This window comes from Spinacia oleracea, chromosome 5 (assembly GCF_020520425.1).
Source record: "Spinacia oleracea cultivar Varoflay chromosome 5, BTI_SOV_V1, whole genome shotgun sequence".
NCBI classification, from domain to species: domain Eukaryota; kingdom Viridiplantae; phylum Streptophyta; class Magnoliopsida; order Caryophyllales; family Amaranthaceae; genus Spinacia; species Spinacia oleracea.
This window is the reverse complement of record NC_079491.1, coordinates 51,678,873-51,701,235: the sequence shown is the minus strand read 5'-3', so window position 1 is coordinate 51,701,235 and position 22,363 is coordinate 51,678,873. Positions and strand designations below refer to the sequence as shown.

Here is a 22,363-nt window from a genome sequence, read left to right as displayed (position 1 = left end):
TCAATTGGAATACCATGTCCAGCTGATTGAGAACTAAAATGGGAACGTGTTACCCCATGCATCAAAATCAATACGCACCTACGATTTTTGTTGTAAATCAAATGAGGGATGCACAAACTCTTATTTACAAGGGGTGTACAACAAAAATTGTACACCGAATTAAAAGTTGACTAAAAATACATAAAAGTTACCCTTATATATGTAAAAAGTTATCTATTTTTTATTGATAATTTTTTTTCATTTTAATAAAAAAATCTTCAAAATCATTAATAATGTATAAAAATTAATCGTTTAACCTTTTAAAAGGTTAATATATCTATCAATTTTTTTTATAATATAAAGTTAACCAAAACATAGTAAAAGTTACAAAAAAACTAGGTAAAAATTACTTTGGTGTACGATAAATTTATTGTACACCTTTTGCACGCAAGACCTTTTGATGAGAGATGAACGTGGTGTAAGAATTGTAGCCTCGATAACATATTGATTTTATGGGTTTCCATCGAAAAACTCAGAAATGTCACCATCCCCTGCAATTGTTGGAACACAACCTACTGGTTTAGTAGCGTTTCGCTTTCTTCGTACCTAAAGCGTGAGAAGATTGCTTCTGGGGTAATGTTAAAAAATGACGACATGCAAACATACTGGGCAAAAAAAATGACCTCTTTTCCAACGCAGAAAAGAAGGGTAGAAATGTTTTGTTTTCCAATACACAGCAGAATTTTGAAATGTAAGTTGTACATGTACTACTTGAAGAACATACAAGAGATACAGAAGAAGTATGATGAGCAGGCAAACAAGGGCTGACAAGTATGGTGGATGAAAGACTAGTTTGTTTATTAATAAATTACAGGGAAAATGAACTCGAATGCAAGCAGCTTAAGTCATACGCCAATGGGACAAAAACTGAACAAAACTTGTAAAAGACCAAAAGTAGCAGAATAAGAGTGAAATTTAGGATGATCAACTTGATTAGTGCAATCTGGTCAACTCCTCAACTCTCTTGCTAAGTTCCTCTATTGAAGTACCCATTGTTTTAGAAATCTCTTCCATACGACCGCGACTGAGATCAAGGAAAGATTCAATAAGATCTCCATCAAGGAAGTTTCTCGCATCTGCTGTCTTCTTCTCATTGTGAAAGGACCGCCAATGCTCATGATTCAGTCCTCCTACACCCTTTATAACCTTCCTCATGTTTGACTGCAGCTTCTCAAGGAAGATGTACTGGTCATTCGGAAGGGAGGCAATTACCCCTATTACACCATTAACAGTTCCAAATATCACAGTTGGTATTTGACCAATGTCTGAATCTGGCAACCTCATAACCAGAGAACCATGACGAAAACGGTTGATGAATTCTCCAAGGTGGTATTCCCCAACAACTTCAAGCCGTGCACGCTCCTCATCCGTCGCACCTTCACTATTTTTCCTCACAGTAAATAGATTGAAATTATTTTCTGCACCAAGATACACATCATCATCAAGAATCTCTACAGCTGACATCCAATTAGCATTGTAGTCCCGTGCACGCTCTTCAATAGCACCTTCTTCATGCTGCCATTAGGAATAATGAATTATTTTAAATTGCTACTGATTAAGAACAGAGGCAAACGGCTACATCCAATACTTCATAGCAAACCACTAAAAAGAATTTCCACGTACACAAAACAGAAAAATAGTGCTTGACTGGAGTACAAGCAACAACACATACAGACAGAGAAAAGATGCAGTCCAGATACTTTTACTGAATTCCCTACCTTGTATATTAGTAAAGAAATTGATTTCATCAGATCCCCAACAACAATGAAATCACCACGAGTCTGGACATACAAGGCAAGAATGTGCCCATGGTGTCCACATTCAGACTGTAACTCGTGAGTTCCATCATCCCGAAGCATCCACTTATAAAGCTGAATTTTCTGATTGATGGCAGCAAGCAGCTTGCCGTTGAAGGCATTAAGTGAGTACACTGCACCTTTAGTTTCCTTCTCAGCAATGAGTTGCAGCTTTCCGTCTTCAACAACAAAAACCAGAATTCTTCCCTACAACATTTACATGATAAAATGATAGATTAGATATCCTTAACAGAGAAAAGTGACAAAAAAAAAACTCTGGATTGCAAAATGTTTATAATCATTTAAGTAATTCAATTTTCACAGGGAAACTCCATAATGCTGTGCATAGATGGAAGGGGTTCGACATTTCATGAATTCCGATTCGAAACCCTTCATTCCTTTCAAGCCATTATACTGAGTAGAAAATTGGAACAGCGGAAATAACTCTAAAGGAGCAGCTTTAAATAAGTTGTATTCGCCACCAGAAAAGCCTTTCTTCCACTACAACATGCCAAGATAGTTTCACTACCATACCACTGAATGTTTTTATACTGTTTCCCTTTTTTTGACAGATATCATCAGAAGACAGATGCATGAAATATGAACTCCATGAAAATCTAAAACTCTACCTTGGTTGGCTCATTTTCCTCAGGTAAAACATATGCTGTTCCAACACAGTAGTAAACATTGATGTCATCTGAGAATGAGCAACTCAGTATGGAGCAACCACATTCATAGGTATCAAGTGCATAAGTAGATATGATCTCAAAGGTTTGGTCATCCAACAAGCGTACAAAATGCATTTCAGATTCCTCCGCACTAGCTTGGTTGTACTTCAAACTACAAATGGCAAAAGTGCGAGTTTGTTCCTGGTGGCAGATACGCCGAGCATGTTCTCCCAGAGGAATAGATCGAATATGAAGCTTCTGAATATCATCAATGGTGCCTATTGTGAGTTCACCTTCTTTTGCGATCGCAAGGCTGTTGACAGAGAAAACAGAGGATTATTAGCACAAAAGCACCAAAGTTTATATTACAGAACTTTAGATGGTTAGCTTAGAATAGCCATTAACATGCACAAGAATAAAAGAGAGCAATAATGCATTATATGTCTACAGCTTCATGGAAAACATCATGTTTCACATTTGGAAACTAGCATATTGCCAAAAAGAGTGGCATACATGATTATAGAAGCAACAAGGAATGCAATGAGCATCAACAACGAAAATTACCACCAACACCTCATTCGTCAGTGTCATGAAGTTTTTCTAAATGTACAAAGAACTAACAATGTTTAAAAAGAAAATCAATTGTATACTATGTTAAGTATCTTTCTGTTTCAATTGATTTAACTGCAGGAACAAAAAAATCTGTTATTTTACGAAGCATGGTTTGTTCTCCTGGTGAAGAAGAGAAGAAAGAAGGCACGCAAAGTTTAAAAAGAAAGACCATGTAAGTTAATAAACAAAAGAATTAAACAAACGAAATAAAAGACAAGAGAAGTTCAATTTTCATTTACTAGATAAAAACACTAAGCATTTGAAAGAGCTGGCTAGCTTTCTTTTCAGAGGGTCAGTAACTAAGATAATGCACTTGGTGTTCACATCTATGTAGTTGACACTAAAGACAGTTGTTGACTGAAAAGGGTAAGCACAGCTCATGATTCATAGCTATATACTGATAAATAACTCTTAAACATCCACCATCAATAGTAAACTAGATAGGTGATCTAAAACTATTGTTTTTAATTCTGAGACAAGAACAGAGAAGATAAAAATAGCTGACTCGCTTCTCTGAAATGCAGAACATGAATTATTGATAAGTAAAAAGCAGTTAGATTCAGATCATCAATTTATACGTGACTTACAAGAGCATGTCATACCCGTACTGACAACAAAAAGAGTACAGCTGCACAAAATACAGCGTGATTCTTGGACATATTGAAAATGAAATCAGAAATTATAAACTATGGAGCATCTCATGTTTACTTTAATGTTCACACCCGTACCACAAATGGACAGACTAATCTCCATACTATCAATCTACTTATATTCACAGGTCAAGAACCATACATTTTCACCCATACAACTTGGTATATGAACAACTATACCTGTCAGGAAAAGCTGCTGAATTGAAAGGGCACATATGACTAACTTCCTTGAGATTTACATTACTGTAAAGCAACTTTTTGTTGCTGCTGTATATAACAGTTGGCCGATCAGAGGCGGCAAATACATGAGTAGCATTCTTAGATGAGAATGTCCTGAGTGTAATAGGTTGTGTACCCAGAGACACCTTCTTCCGGTCAGTCAGTTCACCAGTACTCATGTTCAATATAAAGTTCAAGAGATGGCCATCTCCAAGAGCGCACAATAAATACGATATCTGAAAAGCAGGAACTGTAAAATCAGAATCAGGGAAAACAGTACAGACATGGTATAATACTATACACCCCACCTAACAGTATGCTGTCAAAACGAGCAAAATGAAAACGTTAGCAAGTAGTTTTGAATGATATTTCTGTCTACTAACACATGACTGCTACTCTATGTCACTCAGACTTTTCCATTTTTCTTAAAAACCAGTGTCGGACACTCAAAACTCGGATATGGGTATGACACTTGGATACTTTATGTTGGACTAAAACAATCCAAAGTTCTCATATTATTGCCGTGCCTGACACTTTCTATGTTTGACACTTCTAGTCAAGCCTGAGTAACATACCTTCTAGTAATCAGCTCATTGGAAGTTGGTAAACATTACATGACTGAATATAGAGAAAAGATGAAACTATATGATAATAAAGAAAGATTGCTAAATTTACCCAACTGGTGATCTACCTTAATAAGAAACTGTAACCTTATTTTTTGAGACATTCCAAATAGTCCTGCAGAATTTTGTATTGGAATAGGAGTACAAATTGTAAATGTACCGAACTACACAACGCTCTGATACTCTGATAGTATTTTTCAGATGAATCTAACAAATAACTTTATATTGTAAGTCAATTTGTTTTCTAACATAGAGATGGTCAACATACCAAATTTCAACTGTCAAAAGTCTATTAAATTATAATTAGCTTCCAAGAGAAAAATAATGTTATATGCCACAATTTCTCGGATTTATATCATTACCCTAGCAGTTGAGTGTAATAATCGATGAATGCATGAGGCAGGTTGCTTCCAAGCTCAAACTGAAGCATATTGGTTACAATCATCAAAGACTGGAACCGGAGGTGCTTTTCTCCCAAGAAATCAAATTGTATACTTGTTTAAAACACAACTAGCTATTGAATATATCTCTATATGTGTCTATCATCATTGTCATTATCGTTACCCCAGTGCCTTCAAACGGGTACCCGCAACAAGTGGGGTAAGGGGGGGGGGGGGGTCGGATGTACGCAACCTTACCTATGGTAATTGAAAGAGGTTGTTTCCAATTGACCCATAAGCGATGACTGGACGACCATCTTCTACTTCATGGTAACAAAGTAAAGAAGTTTTGAGAGCCCATTTTGATTTAGTCCATTACCATGTGCATCCTTGACCTACGGTCAAGTGTAAAACAATTTCTCTCTCATCCTTCATCTTCTTCCACCTCACTTTCAACTAACTTGACTCACCTCTTGCTTTCAACCCTTATTTTTCTTCCACAACCTTGACTCAAGGTCACCATATTCTCTCACCTACTTTTTACATAAATCCTACATCAAATTCTCTCACCTACACAATTAATAATTTTAACCATCCCTAGAATTTATCATTAACACACAATATCGATAATGATAAAAAATTGTTCATCTTTTATATTATTAATTGACATTATCATCACTCCATTTGTCTCGTTTTTCCCCTATGTTAACTAAGAAACTCTCACAAAATTAGTTAAATGAAACAAGAAAAACGAGACGAGGAAGTAAAATGAGGCGACTAGCATTTACTTTTAAATACTATTATCAAATAATGAGCATAAATTAAGTAGCAATTAATTAATCAAGAAATTTTGGCAAAATAATTAACACTATGACTAACCGCCAATAACAGATTTTGTATTCGATTTTCCCATCCAAAAATAATTAAAATCATCTAATTCATCTTTGCACATTCCCCCACTAATCATTACCTCAAGGAAGCCAAATGACCAAGGGGTCACATATATGACCTCTGTCAAGTTATTGTTCAACTTGACAACAAGCTTAAGTTAACATTGTGGGTATTTTGAGAGGTTAAACACCACTTGACAACAAGCACAAGTCAACAATGTATGTGCAAAAGAACAAATGAATCTTTGGCCCCATATAAAATCAAATTGTAAAGTGTTATGCCCATTTATAGTATCCTCAGAGTTCAAGCAACTATAGAGTTGCAAAAGATCAAAATACTAGTATAGAATCTGAACAAAAAAGACCTCGCTAAAACATACAAAATGTCTAAGGTCTTCATGAAAATTTTCATTATTTTCCCTCTTTCCTACGCTGAAGCCTGGATATATAGAACAGAATCTACAACCAATAGGAACCCAAAAATCTTAGCGCTGCATAAACAAGAAATATTGCGTCTAATAGTCATGTTCCAGATCAAGATCCAAGACAACAAAATCACTACAACCATATAGATTTCAACACCCTTCCCAGCTCAGATATTAAAAAAACGAACATCAGTTGAAAGAGAATGGAAATAAATAAGCACGTTGCATTACTTACTCCTTCAAAAGAGCATAGAAGAACAGAGCGAGGAATTATTTCTCCCCCGAGATTCTCTTTGATGATTAGATTAAGATCTGGAAGCGAAAATATCCTAACGCTTATATCTGTCCACATTCCAACAGCAGCTAGCTGACTAAAATTTGGATTTGGACCAATGGGATTTATGTCAAGACATGATATCTCATACTCCAACTGTGCATGTTTCACTTCCGTCAAAATTCCATCACCAATTTCCAAATAAACAAGATGCCCACCACCAGTGGCAAGAAGAACCTGCGAAAACATGAAGGCATCAGGCATCAAAGGTTTGAGGTTTATTGCAAGCAAACATTGCGCATGACATTCTGGTTAGCTTCTAATCTTCTACTCACTCAGCTTTGAAAAACAATTTCACATTGTTGGCAACTAGGCTTAGTGATTATATTAGCACGTAAATTACAAATGATGTTTGCAAAACCAATCCCCACCCCACCTAAAAGGGCTTCTACAAACACGGTGAGAAACATTTGAGAAAAAAGCTTCTCATCCCAAAAAAAAAATGAAGTTAATTACTTCTCCTTTGCCATATACACACACAAGTACACAGCATCTAAGAACTGCTTTTCAGACTCCACAGAAAGTCGAGGAACCAAAAATGAAAACAGTGTGGAAAACATTTGAAAATTTGAGAATTAAATAGATAAAAGGGAAAGACTTAAAAAGTTACCTGGGATGCATTAGCAGTAGCAACATTTACAGAATATCCTGTTGGGGCTTTCCACTCATTTCGAAGTTCTCTTGATGTCGAACTGACCAGTCTGACTGAGCTTGAGGTGACCTACCAGAATGTTCATCAATCAACAGCAAATACACTTAATTATAGAATGGATAAGGAGATTATGAGACTAGTGAAACAGTTATTAGTTGTATCCTCAAAATGTAGCTCCACAGTGAAGTAGACCCTTCAATTTACAGCTAAATTGGTATCTATTAAAACCCCAAATGATTTCAGGTCCTATTGTTTAGGTTACAGTAAATTCTCTTGGAGTAGGAGTGTCATATTGGCATTATAATTTGCATATATGTGTTCTCCAACACAAACACAAAATACATTAAGACCTGTTACTGAATCACAGCAAGTTGTTTAAAATCTGAGCATGTTATAGCACCAAGCCAATTCAATAACGCAGAATACTGGGCTGCTAGCACGAGAATTTTCAGAAAACTAGTTCATAGCAAAAAGAAATTGTTGGGTTACGTAGATTCCAGAAGCTCTAATTCTTCAACAGAAATTCACTGATTTGTTTATAACTTCTGTTTCCACTAGCTTCCAATCGCTGTGTATCAATTGTTGTTGCTATTCATTTAAAGAATGTCACTAATGAAATATATGTCTGCATCCAACCCGAATTTTATGAAAGATGCAAAAACAAAAAAGAACAATAACTTCATACTCTTCATATGTTGACAGAATTCAAATAACAAAAGCTAATATCATAGAGAAAGAAACAGATACGTCAGTAGAGTAATAGGACCAATAAAAAGTGAGGATATAGGGGGTGGAGGACCTACTTGCACGAGTTGGTTGTACAAAGCATCATGGCAAAATAAAGTCTGCACTTGTGAGTCAAACCCTTCAATTTCAGTTTCTTCCAATTCATCCTCAAGATTCATAGCTAGAATTCTGGTCTCGCTGATGAAACTAACGACCAAGAAAGTATCATATACATCATCCGTCGATGACCTCAAGGACCACATTCCCTTGATGCCTTGCAGCTCCACTGATGCCTAAAAAGCTAACATCAGAATCAGTACAGTTGTTAAAGAAACACAATAAAGAAAACAAGAATGAAACAAAAAGCTAGACCTGTTCATTTATCCCAATCCCATTACGAACAATACGAAGAGAACCATCCTTGTATGCTCCAGAACAAGTTACAACCTGGCCTTGCCCTTGCCTCTCAAGGTCAACCACACAGAAGTCTACAATTGGACCCAAATTGACATATCTTTCCAAGACTTCTACATACGATCCTTTAACATCTGGTTGTAAATTTAGTTTTATGAGCTGTAATAGAACAATCTCAAGCATCAGAAGTTAGAAAGAATATTACATCAGCCAAACAAGACATGCACATACAAGTGACTAAATAAAAATAAAATGTCCACAAACAAGGTGATGAATATGGAGAAAGGGGGGGGGGGATGTGAAGGATAGAGTGATAGACAACAAATATATAAGAAGAGAAATGCACATAATATATGATTTATACGACTGACAACGACGACGCTTGTGAGATCTCAGTACAAATATTGGACCATTGAATTGTTGTTTGTTTGGTTCACTTTTTAAAAAGGAGTCAACTGAGAGCCCAAAACTGACTTCCATTAAGGTAATTCCCTATTTTTACAAATAACCATAACCTGGTTATATTCAGCATAAATTAGGGCCATGCCCTATATCAAAAATTTCATACAGATATACAGCACTTTTTGCACACTACCATCAGAATTCTATAAATCAAAGTTAGATAAAAACAATAATTATTTATATACGATAAACCTACAGTTAAACTAATCTGAAGAGTTCCAATGCAAAGACATGCTAAAATGAAAATGATTTGTCCAAGTGTTGCCAAGTATTCTTTAAAATTTGAATAAAAGATTATCTGGCTACTGATAAAAATGAAAAATAAAATCACCATAATTCAGAAAAAAAAAAATTACCATTTTGTTCCTGCCCAATAATAATATTACTTGGGAAATAAGAAGATCAAACAATATTATCATGAAACAGGCTATTAGCCGTTGAAATCTTCGTGTTCACATACAAATAAAACTCCTTCATGTGGGACGGAAGATTTGGACTACACTTCACATTCATTTATAGCGGGAAAAAAATGCAAGAATTTGGTTTGACGCACAGAGGAAAAGAAAAAGGACATCACTACTTAAAAAGGATGTGAAATGCCATGATGGTTTTAAGTTGCATGAAAATCAAAATTGTGCCAAAATTATACCAATGTACAAAATATTACACCAAGCTAAATTATGAAGGTTTGAACATAGTTTTGGATATAAAAGTGAGAAAGATTGCTTTCTGCAGAGAAATACTTATTGTTAGGGGGGTGGGGAACAAAAACAAAACAACTCCTTATCCTTAAAATATCTCTTGGATAAAAACCATGAAATTGATAGAAACATGATAAAGAGTAAAGACACGCGGCGTATGATGTATATATTGAAGTGGTGCCAAGGGAGAGAAGAAATTGACAATTTAATCATTTTACTGAGAGTGTGGTGGGGAACAGTAAGCAAGATGGAAATAAAGCGTCTCCCATTGTCATGCACATGGACCATACCTGTGAATCTCCATAGCTTGAGCCAATAAAAACAAATGCATTATCCAGGTACGATATTGTTGATGCAATAGATGTCTCCCCCAAAAGCTCTATTTTCAGGCCAGTAACTCTGTTATGCAAAGCATATCCACAAATTACTTGAGCACTACTATCGAAGTATGTTAACACTTAAAATTGTAATTAAATCCAATCATAAATGTTCATGTGGCTTGATAAAGAAGGATGGGCATTGGTTAGATTGCTAATGTATGAAGGATGATTCCTTGTTGACATTTTGCACTTGAAAAGTTGGAAAGGACGAAACTAGCAGACTTAAAGGGTAGAGCTTCCACTTCTCAAGAGTTAAGTTCATTCTATACAGCTTTAGCAACAGTCATTAGATAGTTGACGTGTAAATAGACCCAAAGAATTTGATAGTTGAGTAGAGGCTCATATTAGGAAGATGACAATTCTCATATGATAAATTAAAGATATGAAAGCTACAAGCCTACTACTCACTTCTCTTTCTCATGAGTGATAACAAGCAGATGCAAAAGTCCTGCATGATCACCGAGCAAATACCGGGAACCATCAGCATCCACCCTTCCATAGGCTCTTGTAATGGACTGAAACAATCCAAGACAAAAGTTATATAATGTTGCCATGACCTTTAACTGTAACTAGACAGAGCTGAATACCTGAACCAATAAGAAAATGGACTTCTTTTTCTTTGGCACAGGTGATAATAAAATCTGCTAGTTGCATCAATTTCATAAGGAACAGAAATGATGTGACTAAGCATGCCCACTAAAACTTACAGGTCTGATGGGGATTGCTTTAAATGCTGTGGCACTGCAGTATACAATTGTCTCCTCCCCCACAATGATAACCCCACAAAATGGTGGTGGAACTGGAATAAGCAAATCCGCCCCATTATCAAGATTGTTCTGGGACCATGGCCCCTCGACAAAATCTTTGTCCTTCAATGAAACCTCGTATGTTTTTACATGACGAGCGTCTTTATTATCCTGTAGAAGAACCAGATCCATCATTCTAGGAAGCCAGTTGAGCGAAATGACAGCCAAATCCATAGATGTGAGATGGCTTCCAAAGAAGGCCATAAAGAAAACAAAATAAACGCAGCCGCAACATTTCTGTGATATCACTATTGCAAACTTAACAAAGATTGGCTATAAACATATTCCACCAAGAAAATTTGAGTACCTGGTATAGAACTACAATTGTAGGTCTAGAACAGCCATATAGAAACTTTATGTCAAGCACTTGAAGCTCCTCAAGCCTGTGCAGCAACACAAAGTGATGATTATAGATTCAATGGAGCATCCAGAAGTGATGATACATTCATCATTATCATTATCATTACCCCATTGCCTCAAAGAGGCTCCCGCAAGAAGCGGGGTAAGGGGGGATCGGATGATACATTAATACAAATCATTTAAAAGTTAGAATTGCAGCCCAAGCCACAATAATGGTCTTCCCTTGGGACCAACTAGGCAACAATGGCTTCCCTTGGACCCAAACAATATTCATATAATACGGCACCAAAGCTAGTGCATTTGAAGATTAGCAGATAACAAACAGAGCCGCAAGACCGTAAACACAGTCATCATAACAAGAAAGAACATATGTGGAAATCTTTTCGGCAGAATATGCAATGGGAGTTAGCAGTGACAGAAATCAACTAACATTTACAAAATGATCATAAACAAAAAAAAATATTAGGTACTCCCTCTGTTCCTAAATAAGTGTCCTATTTGGATGAATGCGCGGGGATTAAGAAAATTGAGAAATGTGTAAGAAAAACAATAATTGGGAGTGTTTTTGTGGGGAAAGAATAAATTAGATAACTTTTTATTGATAAAGTACAAATAAAAGTGGATGTGGGGATGGAAAAGTGGGGAAAATGTAGAATATGTAAGAAAAAGCAATCATGGTTTATGGAAAAGTGAGAAAAATGTATGTCCAAAAATAGAAATAGAGCACTTATTAGGGAACACTATTTATGGAAATATGACACTTATTTAGGAACGGAGGGAGTACTTATAAGTCAAGATATAGGCCCATCTGAGTTAGCTACAAGAGAATTCTGCAAAAGGGAAGAAGACTTGCAGTTGACAAAAGCATTTCAGGTCAACAGGAGTACAACAAGGAGAGCAAAGAGAAGTACAGGTAGCCAATTACAATTAGGCAATCTCACAGAAGCTTGAGAAAGTCTATTTTGATTAACAAGCCAATCATGCATGCTGATCCATGAAGAAATACAGTAATGCATGGATATATTATACTCCCTCCGTTTTGAAATAATAGGGACACTTTGACTTTTGACACTATTCACAAATTTCAATTTAACTAACATTTGTGATTTATGGGTAAGGAAAAATATAGTCGTGTGGTGTCTTGTTTGATTCGTCTCGATATTTACTTTTGGAACATCAACTTTTTATAACTTTTACGAATACAAAATTAGAGATATTAATGTCCAAACATTTGCATTGTCAACCGTGAAAAGGTAAATTGTCCCCATTATTTCGAAACTGAGGGAGTAGTAGACACTAGACAGCAACAGCCAATGCTCATAGAAGATACATATGATTTTGTAGACGTAGCATGCAAACAGTGAAATAGGATTCACAATATATTCCTACAAAAATTATCTTCAACAGAAAGTCTCATGAAAAACTATATAACTAAATACCTGATATTAAAAGCTTCTTTCAGCTGTCCTTTGTTATCAAATGGGATAACCTGTCAGCAGTACCAACACTATTAGCAGTAAATTCCAGAATTAAGTATGCAACACTGATGGATGGAAGTAAAAGTTAAACTTGTTCTCATACCTTGAATAACCCATCGTATAAATGGAGCCCAATTAATCTGCAGTCAGGATCAATGATGCCAATCTATAAACAGGCCCAACCCCTCCCGGGGGTAAAATATATGAGAAAAGTTTTAACAGTTCAGTAAAACAAAAGCATGACAATTGTTTCCTATTTCTTTTGTTTACTAGAAGCAAAGAGGAAACAAAACAATTATTAGCCAACTCACCTGACCATTGTCAGTTGGACGACCGATGCGATCCGAAACATCTCCCATTGCTCTGCATCACAAAGCTCTTAGCAAATTTATCCCTCCATACACTTAAAGTAACTTCCATAAAATATTCAATGAGATTGGTGTCCGCAACAAATAAGGGTGTAAACAAACAGATATGCTCATGACCAGACTCGGTCAAAACTCATTCGTTAAAAAAAAAAAAAACAAGGCCGAACAAATTTTTAAGCTTGTTTAGAACACAAGTCTAACTAGAACATTTGTTCGACTCGTTTAGACTAATGAACAACTTTTTTTGTTCGTTTGTCGGTAAAAGTCCTGTTAACCACCTTTTATAACCTATTCAAACTTGATGTTCGTGACTTTCAAAATAAGAATAAACACCGATGGCCTCAAAAAAGTATCTTATAATTAAAAAATCTTTGCGTTCCAGTAACTTTTTCAGTCCACGAATGAACACCCCTTAGTAATAGAAATGCCTAATTTAATATCAATTCACATGTAAGAACCTTGTTCATCATTATAAATCCTAATTGCCTTGAACTCGAGAGCTTGAACCAAGCTCAAACAATCTAAAAGGTTAACGAGCCAAGTCAGAATAAGCAATTGAAAAGCTTAGTTGATTAATTCTGATCAAGTCTACCCGACATGTGAATACTCAACTTGTTTACACTCCTAAAACAGACACGTTTTTTATTGCCAAAAAAATTATGCCAAGGCTTACAAAATAACCTCATCACATTGCTTACGTGAGATCAAAATAGGAGGGTTTGAGGCTAGCACCTTACACCTTTTATAATGTGCATGTTACTAAGTATTGGGTTTAATGGAAAGATGTGAGCGACACTAAACATCGGTGTAACATGACTGAAGCTCTAAAGACAAATGATGACAAAGATGAGGAATTGTCAAACAGCTCAAACATAGTGTAAAGAGGATAGGGTTGGAGCAAGGTACCTTCCTCTGATTATAGTGTAAAGAGGATAGGGTTGGAGCAAGGTACCTTCCTCTGATTATAGAGGCATGTGGAGCTTCAATTTAGAAGGGTTTAAGCCTTTAAGGTAAAGAACTAAAGATGGTTTTGAGGTTGTGTTGGCATGAAATTTGGTGAGTAATTAATCTATAAAATCTCAATTTCCAAATTTGTTCAGAACTGCCTTACTTAAAGAGGCTACAGTGAAAGGACGGATCTGATATTCTAAATTACTTGAATGCATCCTTCTCGAGACTTCTTAATGCTTGCTTAGAAGACTCAGTCTTACAGTTATTAAAGTATCTTTCTTTCGAGGAAGTTCAGCATGAAAAGATTGTTTCCTGTTCTATTAAGAGGTTTTTGAGAGAATTTCTCATGAATTTCCCAGCTAATGACATTTGGAAGGCAAAAGCTCCAATTCTCCAAACAAGTAGTTTTGTTTTTGCAAGTTGATGTAGTTTATGCGAAAGAAGAAGAGCCTGTTAACTATATTTCACTCTATGGTCGCCTTGTTGGGATGAGTTGGGTGCAGCCTTGTCAACCAAAGTTCTTGTGGGTTGGGAAAAAGGATGAAGAAAGGTTGGATTACAAAAGTGTTTTAAATTGTTCATAAGCAATCTATTGGTGCCCTTGGAAATAAGGGAACAATGGATTTTTTGCAGATTGCTGCCTGGAGAGTTCAATTTTCAATTTTAGGCTATTGTATAGCCAAAGATCAAGCAAAACATGTTAATTTTCATGCCACATGGCCCACACTTGACATTTCTTGATTTTGTAGACATATCGGTACATGATAGCTCGAGGGAATGATATGTTTCTACCTTAGCCCTCTTATTGTATGTCATTGATGTTTTTAACATTTTTCTTCATTACTTATCAAATATAAACATAAACACAAGTATTAAATAACTCAGCCAAACCATGAAATGATGGGTGTTTGGTTTTCACGTTTCAATTATTTCATTTTATTTACAAGGAACAAGTAAAATAGTTGAAGATGATTCTTTATGTGACTACAAAATAAGAAACAATTATATCAAAAAATAGTTTCAAAAAGGGGATAACCTATGTAACAACTAGCCCAAAATTTTTAATGACAAATGCAAAGCTAATTGCAACATTTTATTCTGTTGAGGATACTGCATGGCACGGATAGGATAGATTATAGATAGAATAAGACCTGGTCACGAGCTCGGATGTCTCAGGATCCCATTGGAGAACACAAAATTTGTATCTTTCTGTTGCAATGAATAAGAAATCTTGTGTTTCACCCTATTAAGGCAGAAAAATACCTCGTCAATGAAGGAGAGTAAAAAAAGCATTACTTGCATAACAGACCAAATAGCTTCACTGACATGCGGTCGAAAAAGTTCAAGTGTTGCAATTCTTCCATATATTGGAACGTCCAGCATGGGCTGCAAGAAGGTAAACAGAAGAAGTATTAACATCATATGAGAACCAACGCTGGCAATAAAAAGAAAATGTCCATGAGTCATGACACGACAATAGAGACAAAGAAATCAACAAGTTAGACAAGAGTCACAAGAGAACCGACAATGCAGCTCTAACAACACAATGATGGGCCACAGCATGGAATTAAAACTCGGCCGTTCCGTTATGTAATGGCCGTTTTGTTCACAAAATATAATACTCACTCATATTTAGGATAGATGTGGTAATATTGTGTTGATATAATACTTTTTAGACTAAAAATGTAATATAATTAGTGTCACACGCCTGATGAGTGTCCCTCTTCAATGCATTCTCAATTATCATATACATGGTTGTTCAAATCTATGGATCAAACCCATTCTTCTGGACAGAAAACTTCTACAGCATGGTGCCAAATGGAATTGTTCACAAAACCCCAAATCACCAAAGCCTACAGCCCCATCCTCTGAACAATCGTGACCGGAGATGAAAAATTATATATTCGTAAAAGTGATTCACCCCTATTGATAAGCCTCTGGAGCTTACTGGCCAACACTACAAAACTCATAAACTTGAACAAAGAGCTAAAAAGATAAGTAGGGTGAAATTCAAGGTAAAACCCCCTTCTCTCTCCACAATGAGATCACATTAGGCTTTGCTTCCAATTGAGCTCATAGGCTAGAAAGAGATTACGGAAAAGGTTTTATTACAATGAGGAACCTAATGAGAATATTAATTTCCATAACAAACTGACAGTGGGTAATCACAAGACTAAAAGCAAACTTAAAGCTAAAAGTTGGGCTTACTAACCTTCTCAAATAATAAATATTGAAGACAACGACATTACTCAGGTAGATTTTTCCTCATTTAAGATGACTTCTTTATCCCTAGCCTGAGATATCCAATAAAGGCATGACGGACGGAAAAAGGATCATCGTCAAACAAGGAAAGTGACCCTGACCGTACCATTAACTAGAAATCCAACTACAAGCCACAAAATGCATCCAATAATGGGCAAAACTTATATGCACCGGACTTTTATCCAAATAAAATGAACCGTCATAGTTGTCTTAAAGCTCTTACAACAACCAGCCATCTTATTGCCACTAAAGGAGCATCCAAAATATATTAAGTCATTAACTCTCCCAAGTCCCAACTTAGCCAGAAACGTTCCGTGGCAGCACGAAATTGAGCAATATTCAACCTCGCGAAAAAATTCAACATTAGGTTCATATGTACACACTGGTGGGAAAACTAATGAGTCTTCAAAACTACCACATACTTGAATTAATTTTCCTATACACCCAATTATAAAAGGAGACCCACTCCTTGAAGAAATCTTGGTGATATTGATGCTATTTAAGAACAAGATTAGGATTTTGTGTGTGTTTTGGTGTGTAGTCGGCTTGATAATTGTAATCTTTGCTTGTTTCTAAAATAAAAAATACAAAAAAACCATTTTTCCGTTAAAAAAAACTTGGAATCCTTGTGAATTTCTCTATTATAATATTCCAACACTATTGAAAATTCAAAGTACTTAATATCCTCCTCGCAAATCTGTCCAACCAATCATAATACTCCATAAAATCAGAGTAACAAATAATTAAGACAGGAAGAATGAAGAGAGAGCAAAACTGATGTCTTCCCTAAATTTATCACATTGATTGCATTCCAATAGTTCTAGGTTTGGAGAAGATAGCATACCTGAAGACCTTGAGGAGTTAACATGTGAATCTCAATTCTTGTGCATTTACTGAAATAGAGAAACATTATCAGTCACACTAGCCTGCGATTTTCAATAGTAACAATTGATTGTTTTCCACATGACCAACGATCTGGAAGTAGTCCAATATTCAAAAAGTCTACGTCATGAAGAATGTTACAACTAAGCAATTGGTTGTTTGGTCCAATACTACCTCGTAAAATATGTTAAACCACACTGGTGAAGCTGAAAATATGTGCAAAATCTAAAACAAATTTTAAGAGATTGCGCAAATTTTCATCTGACGTTCTTTCTTTCAAGGAAACTTTACCCATTGACAATTGCACACATACTGGATAGTTTTTCATTTCCACAAGACATGAAAAAAAGAGGCTATTGAATGAATTTTATAGTTTTAAATTAATCCATAAATACCTAGTATTTGCCTCTCTCTGCCTCAAATCCTATATCTCACATTTTGAACACTCAACATAGTTTAACAATGAAATTGATATGGAAAATAGCTGCTCATTAGCAACAAAATTTGATTCTCAATGTGAATTTTAAGCAAGTGATACTTTAAGTTCTCTAACACTTCAAAGACAAGAAAAACTCTCACCAACAATAACTTAATCCAACAGCTAATCACCGGAGCTATGTTCCACTTTACCTGTACAATCTGGAAAAGCAATAACTAAGGGAGTGTTTGGTTTGGTGTAAAATGTTTTCCTCAAAAATGATTTTCCCTTTTCAATCATTTTCCATTATTTGTTTTGGTAAGGGGTGTAAAATAAGTCTCTCGAGGGTGGAAAACATTTTCTATTTGAAAGAAAGGGAAACCACTTTGCGTCCTCACCCCCTCTTCTCTCTTCCCGTCAATCCTCACCTATCCACTACAATTTTTCTTTCTATATGACTTCTATTGTAAGGAACAAAACAAAGAAAAACTAGTTCAAAATTGTGTTTTTCCTTAAAAAATGTTTTTATAGAAATTCATTTTCCATTAAAACGTGTTTCCGTCAAACCAAACGGAGCCTAACTAGTAACAGCTATGAACTATTGAGCACTTCCTCCTTGTTCGGTATAATGTCACATAGTCCTGAGTCTCCCAACACCTTATAATTAAAGATATAACAGAAATTGACTAAGGCTCTGCTTGGTTTGGGGTAAAACATTTTCAGTGCAAAATGATTTCCCATGAAAAACATCTTAAAGGGAAAAAACAATTTCAAACTAGTTTTCCTTTATTTGGTTCCTTAAAAGAAAATGGGAGAAGATGGTGAAGATTTAGGGTAAGAAGGGAGAGGGAGGTAAGGAGGAAAGGTGAAAAGTGTTTCCTTCCCTTTCAAATAGAAAAGGTTTTTCCACCTTTGAGGGAGTTATGGAAAATTATTTTTCATCCCTTGTCAAACCAAACAACGTAGAATGATTGAAAAGGGAAAAATAGTTTTCCACAAAAACGTTTTACACCCTACCAAAAGGAGCATAAGTGGTAATTCTAGTTGGGCAATCCCATGCTATCTGCATCACTCAACGCAACCCAAGTAAGGGCATCTACAGAAATACAACCATAAAACAAAAAAGTGCATACTCTTAGAGTCTTAGTTAAGGTGACAACATTTAACGAAATCCCAAAATCATATAGCCATGATTTTCGAACACCTGCTATTCAGTTTACATCAAGCTACTGAATCAAAGTTGAATTAGAAACCAAGTCAGGACTCAGAGTTTTCACAATCATTCTACATTAAGTGCTCCCAACTTCCCATGTGCCAACTATCAGCTAAACCAAAATTCTCACAACCAAAATAGGCCGGTTTGAAAGCTGTGCCTCCTTGGTATAACATTCAACTAAAAACACACACAATTTAGAAAAGCGGAGCACATTCCACAAATATTTCCACACCAAAAACGTTACATAGCAAGACCAAGAAAGCGAAGGGCTTTCTCTAAAAGTCCAATTACACCATATTAATTGAAATGAATACTAGGCTTAAAGCTGCAAAAATATTATTTGGAAACGCAAATTAGCTTTTCTCAATCCTCCCAAATCAACTAAAAAGGCACCCAATTCAAAAACGGCTTGCAAATTTTCCAATAAAACACCCAAAATAATTCTCTGTGAATCCAATTACAAAAAATTATTTGAAATAAACAATATCCAAGAGCCCAATACAGCAACTACAAAAAGGGGTTTGGGAAAATAAATCATAAAACAAACTAAAAACCCTAAGAAGAATCAGAGAAAAAGAAATGAGAAAATTACGCGACAATAAGATTGAGCTCTTGAGGACTGGTGAAATTGCCGACACAGGAATGTGTGACATTCGTAGGCTTGTGAGCCGTGACGACGTAGTTCCATATGCTCATCTTTCTCCCTCAACTCCGATGACCTTGTTTCTCTCTCCTCTCTCTGCGTGAGACTGTGAGTGTTCGCGCGCAAGAAATGAGAAAGTTGTGAGCCCTTATTTAGTTCTATGAAGTCTTGTAAACGCCGAGGCCTCTAATTACAGTGTTGCTGTTGCCGTTTGGTAAAAGGCCGATGGTGGCTGTTCGGGTGCCCGGTTAACTAAACGAGGGCAATGCTTTATACTCCCCCGTACTAATTTTTTTTTATGAATTACTCTCTCCGTCCCTTCATCCTCGCCCCGGTTTAATTAGAACTAGTCTATACCCGTGCATTAGTATGGAATTTCTATAAAATTAAAAAGCTAATAAAAAAATCATTAATTTAAGAATTTCATGCTTTGGCAGTTTCCTATTTCTTCAGCTTGATTTAAGGAAATTAAGAGCGATGACGTGGAGTAGTTGTGGTTTTAGATTTGGGGATCACAAAATCTTGTTTAGAAAGGGTGTACAATAAATTTATTGTACACCCACTTAATTGGACAGGCTTGGTGCCTTTTGGGCTGCACTCACACGTGCGAGTGTAAACGGAGTTTTTTTAACTCTACTCTTCTCTTCTCGGTGCTCCTTCTATTTTCCATTACCAGACATAAGTTTCCAACCCCTCTCTAGCATTTTCTCTCTCCTCGTTTCTTCAGGAAAAAATTGGGAGATTTCATTTTTCACTTCTATTTTTCTTATTTTCTTTTACTTTTGATGTCATGATTTTCGTTTTTGTGCGCTTTCACTGGTTTTGTTCGATTTGCATAGATTTTATTTATCAAATGCAATTCCTATTGGGTGAAGAGATGACAACGAAGGGAAGAGACCCGAGATTTAGAGAGAAAATGGAACCATACTGCAAGGAAAGACGTTGTAAGGTGCGATGAATGATCGGGCTTTTGAGTAGATGAAGGTGACCTATTATGGGACGAGATGGAGGACTTGGTGGCAAAAAAAATTGGCTTTTTTTAGTTTGTTGTTGGAAGAAGAAAATCAGAATTAGTTGTATAATGGCAAAGAGAGACAAAGCATAGAACCATGTTTCATCCATTTTCTTGCTCCTTAAACTATACCACCATGTTTTAGTTGTTTTATTCCATATTTTATAGGTGATCGATCTCCTTTTGGGATTTTTTTTGCGTGTGGGTTGGTGTAGAGACCGTCATAAAGGACAAGGCGGCAAATAATATAGACGAGATTCGATTTTACGTAGTGAGTGTTACACATTGTAGTTTTCTGTGTTAAAGTTGTAGTTTTGTAGGTTAAAGTTATGGAAATTGTTCTAAAAGTTAAGACAGTCTTTTTCATCTCAAACCTAACTTTTACTTTTATTAACTTAACTTTAACCGCTAAAAGTCTGACTTTTATATTTCTCCCTTTTTTCGGCTAATGTGAATCATGCAATCTGTTTTATTTCACACCTCGTAATTTTATGGGTTAAAGTTGTGGTTCTGTAGGTTAAAGTTATGGAAATTGTTCTAAAAGTTAAGACACAGTCTTCCGTCGTATCAAACCTAACTTTTACTTTTAATAACTTAACTTTAACTGCTAAAAGCCTGACTTTTATATTTTTACCTTTCTTCAGCTAATGTGAGTCGTGCATTCTTTTTATTTCACACATTGTACTTTTATGTGTTAAAGTTGTAGTTTCATAGGTTAAAGTTATGGAAATTGTTCTAAAAGTTAAGGCAGTCTTCCGTCATCTCAAACCTAACTTTTACTTTTATTAACTTAACTTTAACTGCTAAAAGACTGACTTTTATATTTCTACCTTTTTTCAGCTAATGTGAGTCATCCAATCTTTTTATTGCACATATTGTAGTTTTCTGTGTTAAAGTTGTAGTTTTATATGTTAAAGTTATGGAAATTGTTCTAAAAGTTAAGGCAGTCTTCCGTCATCTCAAACCTAACTTTTACTTTTAATAACTTAACTTTAACTGCTAAAAGTCTGACTTTTATATTTTTACCTTTCTTCAACTAATGTGAGTCGTGCATTATTTTTATTTCACACATTGTACTTTTCTGCGTTAAAGTTGTAGTTTTAAATGTTAAAGTTATGGAAATTGTTCTAAAAGTTAAGGCAGTCTTCCGTCTTCTCAAACCTAACTTTTAATTTTAATAACTTAACTTTAACTGCTAAAAGTTTGACTTTTATATTTTTACCTTTCTTCAGCTAATGTGAGTCGTGCATTATTTTTATTTTCACACATTGTACTTTTCTGTGTTAAAGTTGTAGTTTTATAGGTTAAAGTTATGGAAATTGTTAAAAGTTAAGAAAAGTTTTGTACTAGTGTACCCAATATGCAAATGTTTGAATACTAAGGCTATTAGCTCAAATGGTAGAGCAATGTGCATTTATGTACATGGTGTGGGTTCAAGTCCCATATAGCCTACATACTATTGGGTTGTGTTTTGCTATATTGAGAAACGACTATCAATAGAATTAAATTCATCCCTAAATTGGTAAAAGTTATCCAAAATGCCGACTTATTTTTCAAGTAAAACCAATAGCCTATGTAGGATTTGAACCTACATCTCCACGCAAGTTGCACGGTGCTCGTCCAGTTGAGCTAATAAGCTTATAAATATAACACTAAAAACACACAATGTAGAACATATATAGCCACACATTTCATACTAATTTAAGTTCCAAGGAGTCCAAAGCCCTGGCGAGTTAAGAAACAAAGCATGCCATTACAAATCTAACATGGTCAGCAAAGCCAAAGTGAGAGAATAAAGTCATAATTTGATCTATTGTCAAATTAGCTTTGTGTTTTAAAAAGAATCGATGAGTTTGGTCCATTTTGGTTGAAAATAGATTTTGTTCAGATCAAAATCGGACCATGTAATATAGAGTTTAGTCTGGAATTAGGGTTTGTCATTTGAATTGAATACAAGTACTAGTCAGCTTTGCTAAGTTTTATAACGAGGCACATA

At 35.5% G+C, this 22,363-nt stretch overlaps 2 protein-coding genes across 2 annotated transcripts in view; one reads left to right on the top strand and one right to left on the bottom strand.

Annotated features, from left to right (window-relative positions):
• Window positions 1–22,363, top strand: part of LOC130462092 (protein DETOXIFICATION 45, chloroplastic-like) — a 97,476-nt gene that overhangs the window by 30,952 nt on the left and 44,161 nt on the right. The gene's annotated exons all lie outside the window — the stretch shown is intronic.
• Window positions 646–19,594, bottom strand: LOC110799010 (DNA damage-binding protein 1). Its single transcript, XM_022004214.2, has 19 exons — window positions 19,305–19,594; window positions 17,041–17,089; window positions 15,261–15,320; window positions 15,086–15,177; window positions 12,927–12,978; window positions 12,719–12,781; window positions 12,577–12,626; window positions 11,085–11,160; window positions 10,679–10,888; window positions 10,380–10,486; window positions 9,882–9,990; window positions 8,387–8,587; window positions 8,092–8,307; window positions 7,247–7,357; window positions 6,538–6,813; window positions 3,946–4,220; window positions 2,465–2,816; window positions 1,758–2,042; window positions 646–1,554 (listed from the first exon to the last, which is right to left on the bottom strand). The coding sequence occupies exons 1-19, from the start codon at window positions 19,406–19,408 to the stop codon at window positions 973–975; spliced, it is 3,270 nt and encodes a 1,089-aa protein (XP_021859906.1). The 5' UTR covers window positions 19,409–19,594; the 3' UTR covers window positions 646–972.

Coding starts and splice junctions, on each gene's coding strand:
- LOC110799010 (XM_022004214.2), bottom strand. CDS start 19,408: ATGAGCATATGGAACTACGTCGTCACGGCTCACAAGCCTACGAATGTC. Junction 12,782..12,926: donor GTCCAACTGACAATGGTCAG/GTGAGTTGGCTA, acceptor GCCTGTTTATAG/ATTGGCATCATTGATCCTGA. Junction 10,487..10,678: donor AAGCAATCCCCATCAGACCT/GTAAGTTTTAGT, acceptor GGATTGTTTCAG/TCCATTACAAGAGCCTATGG.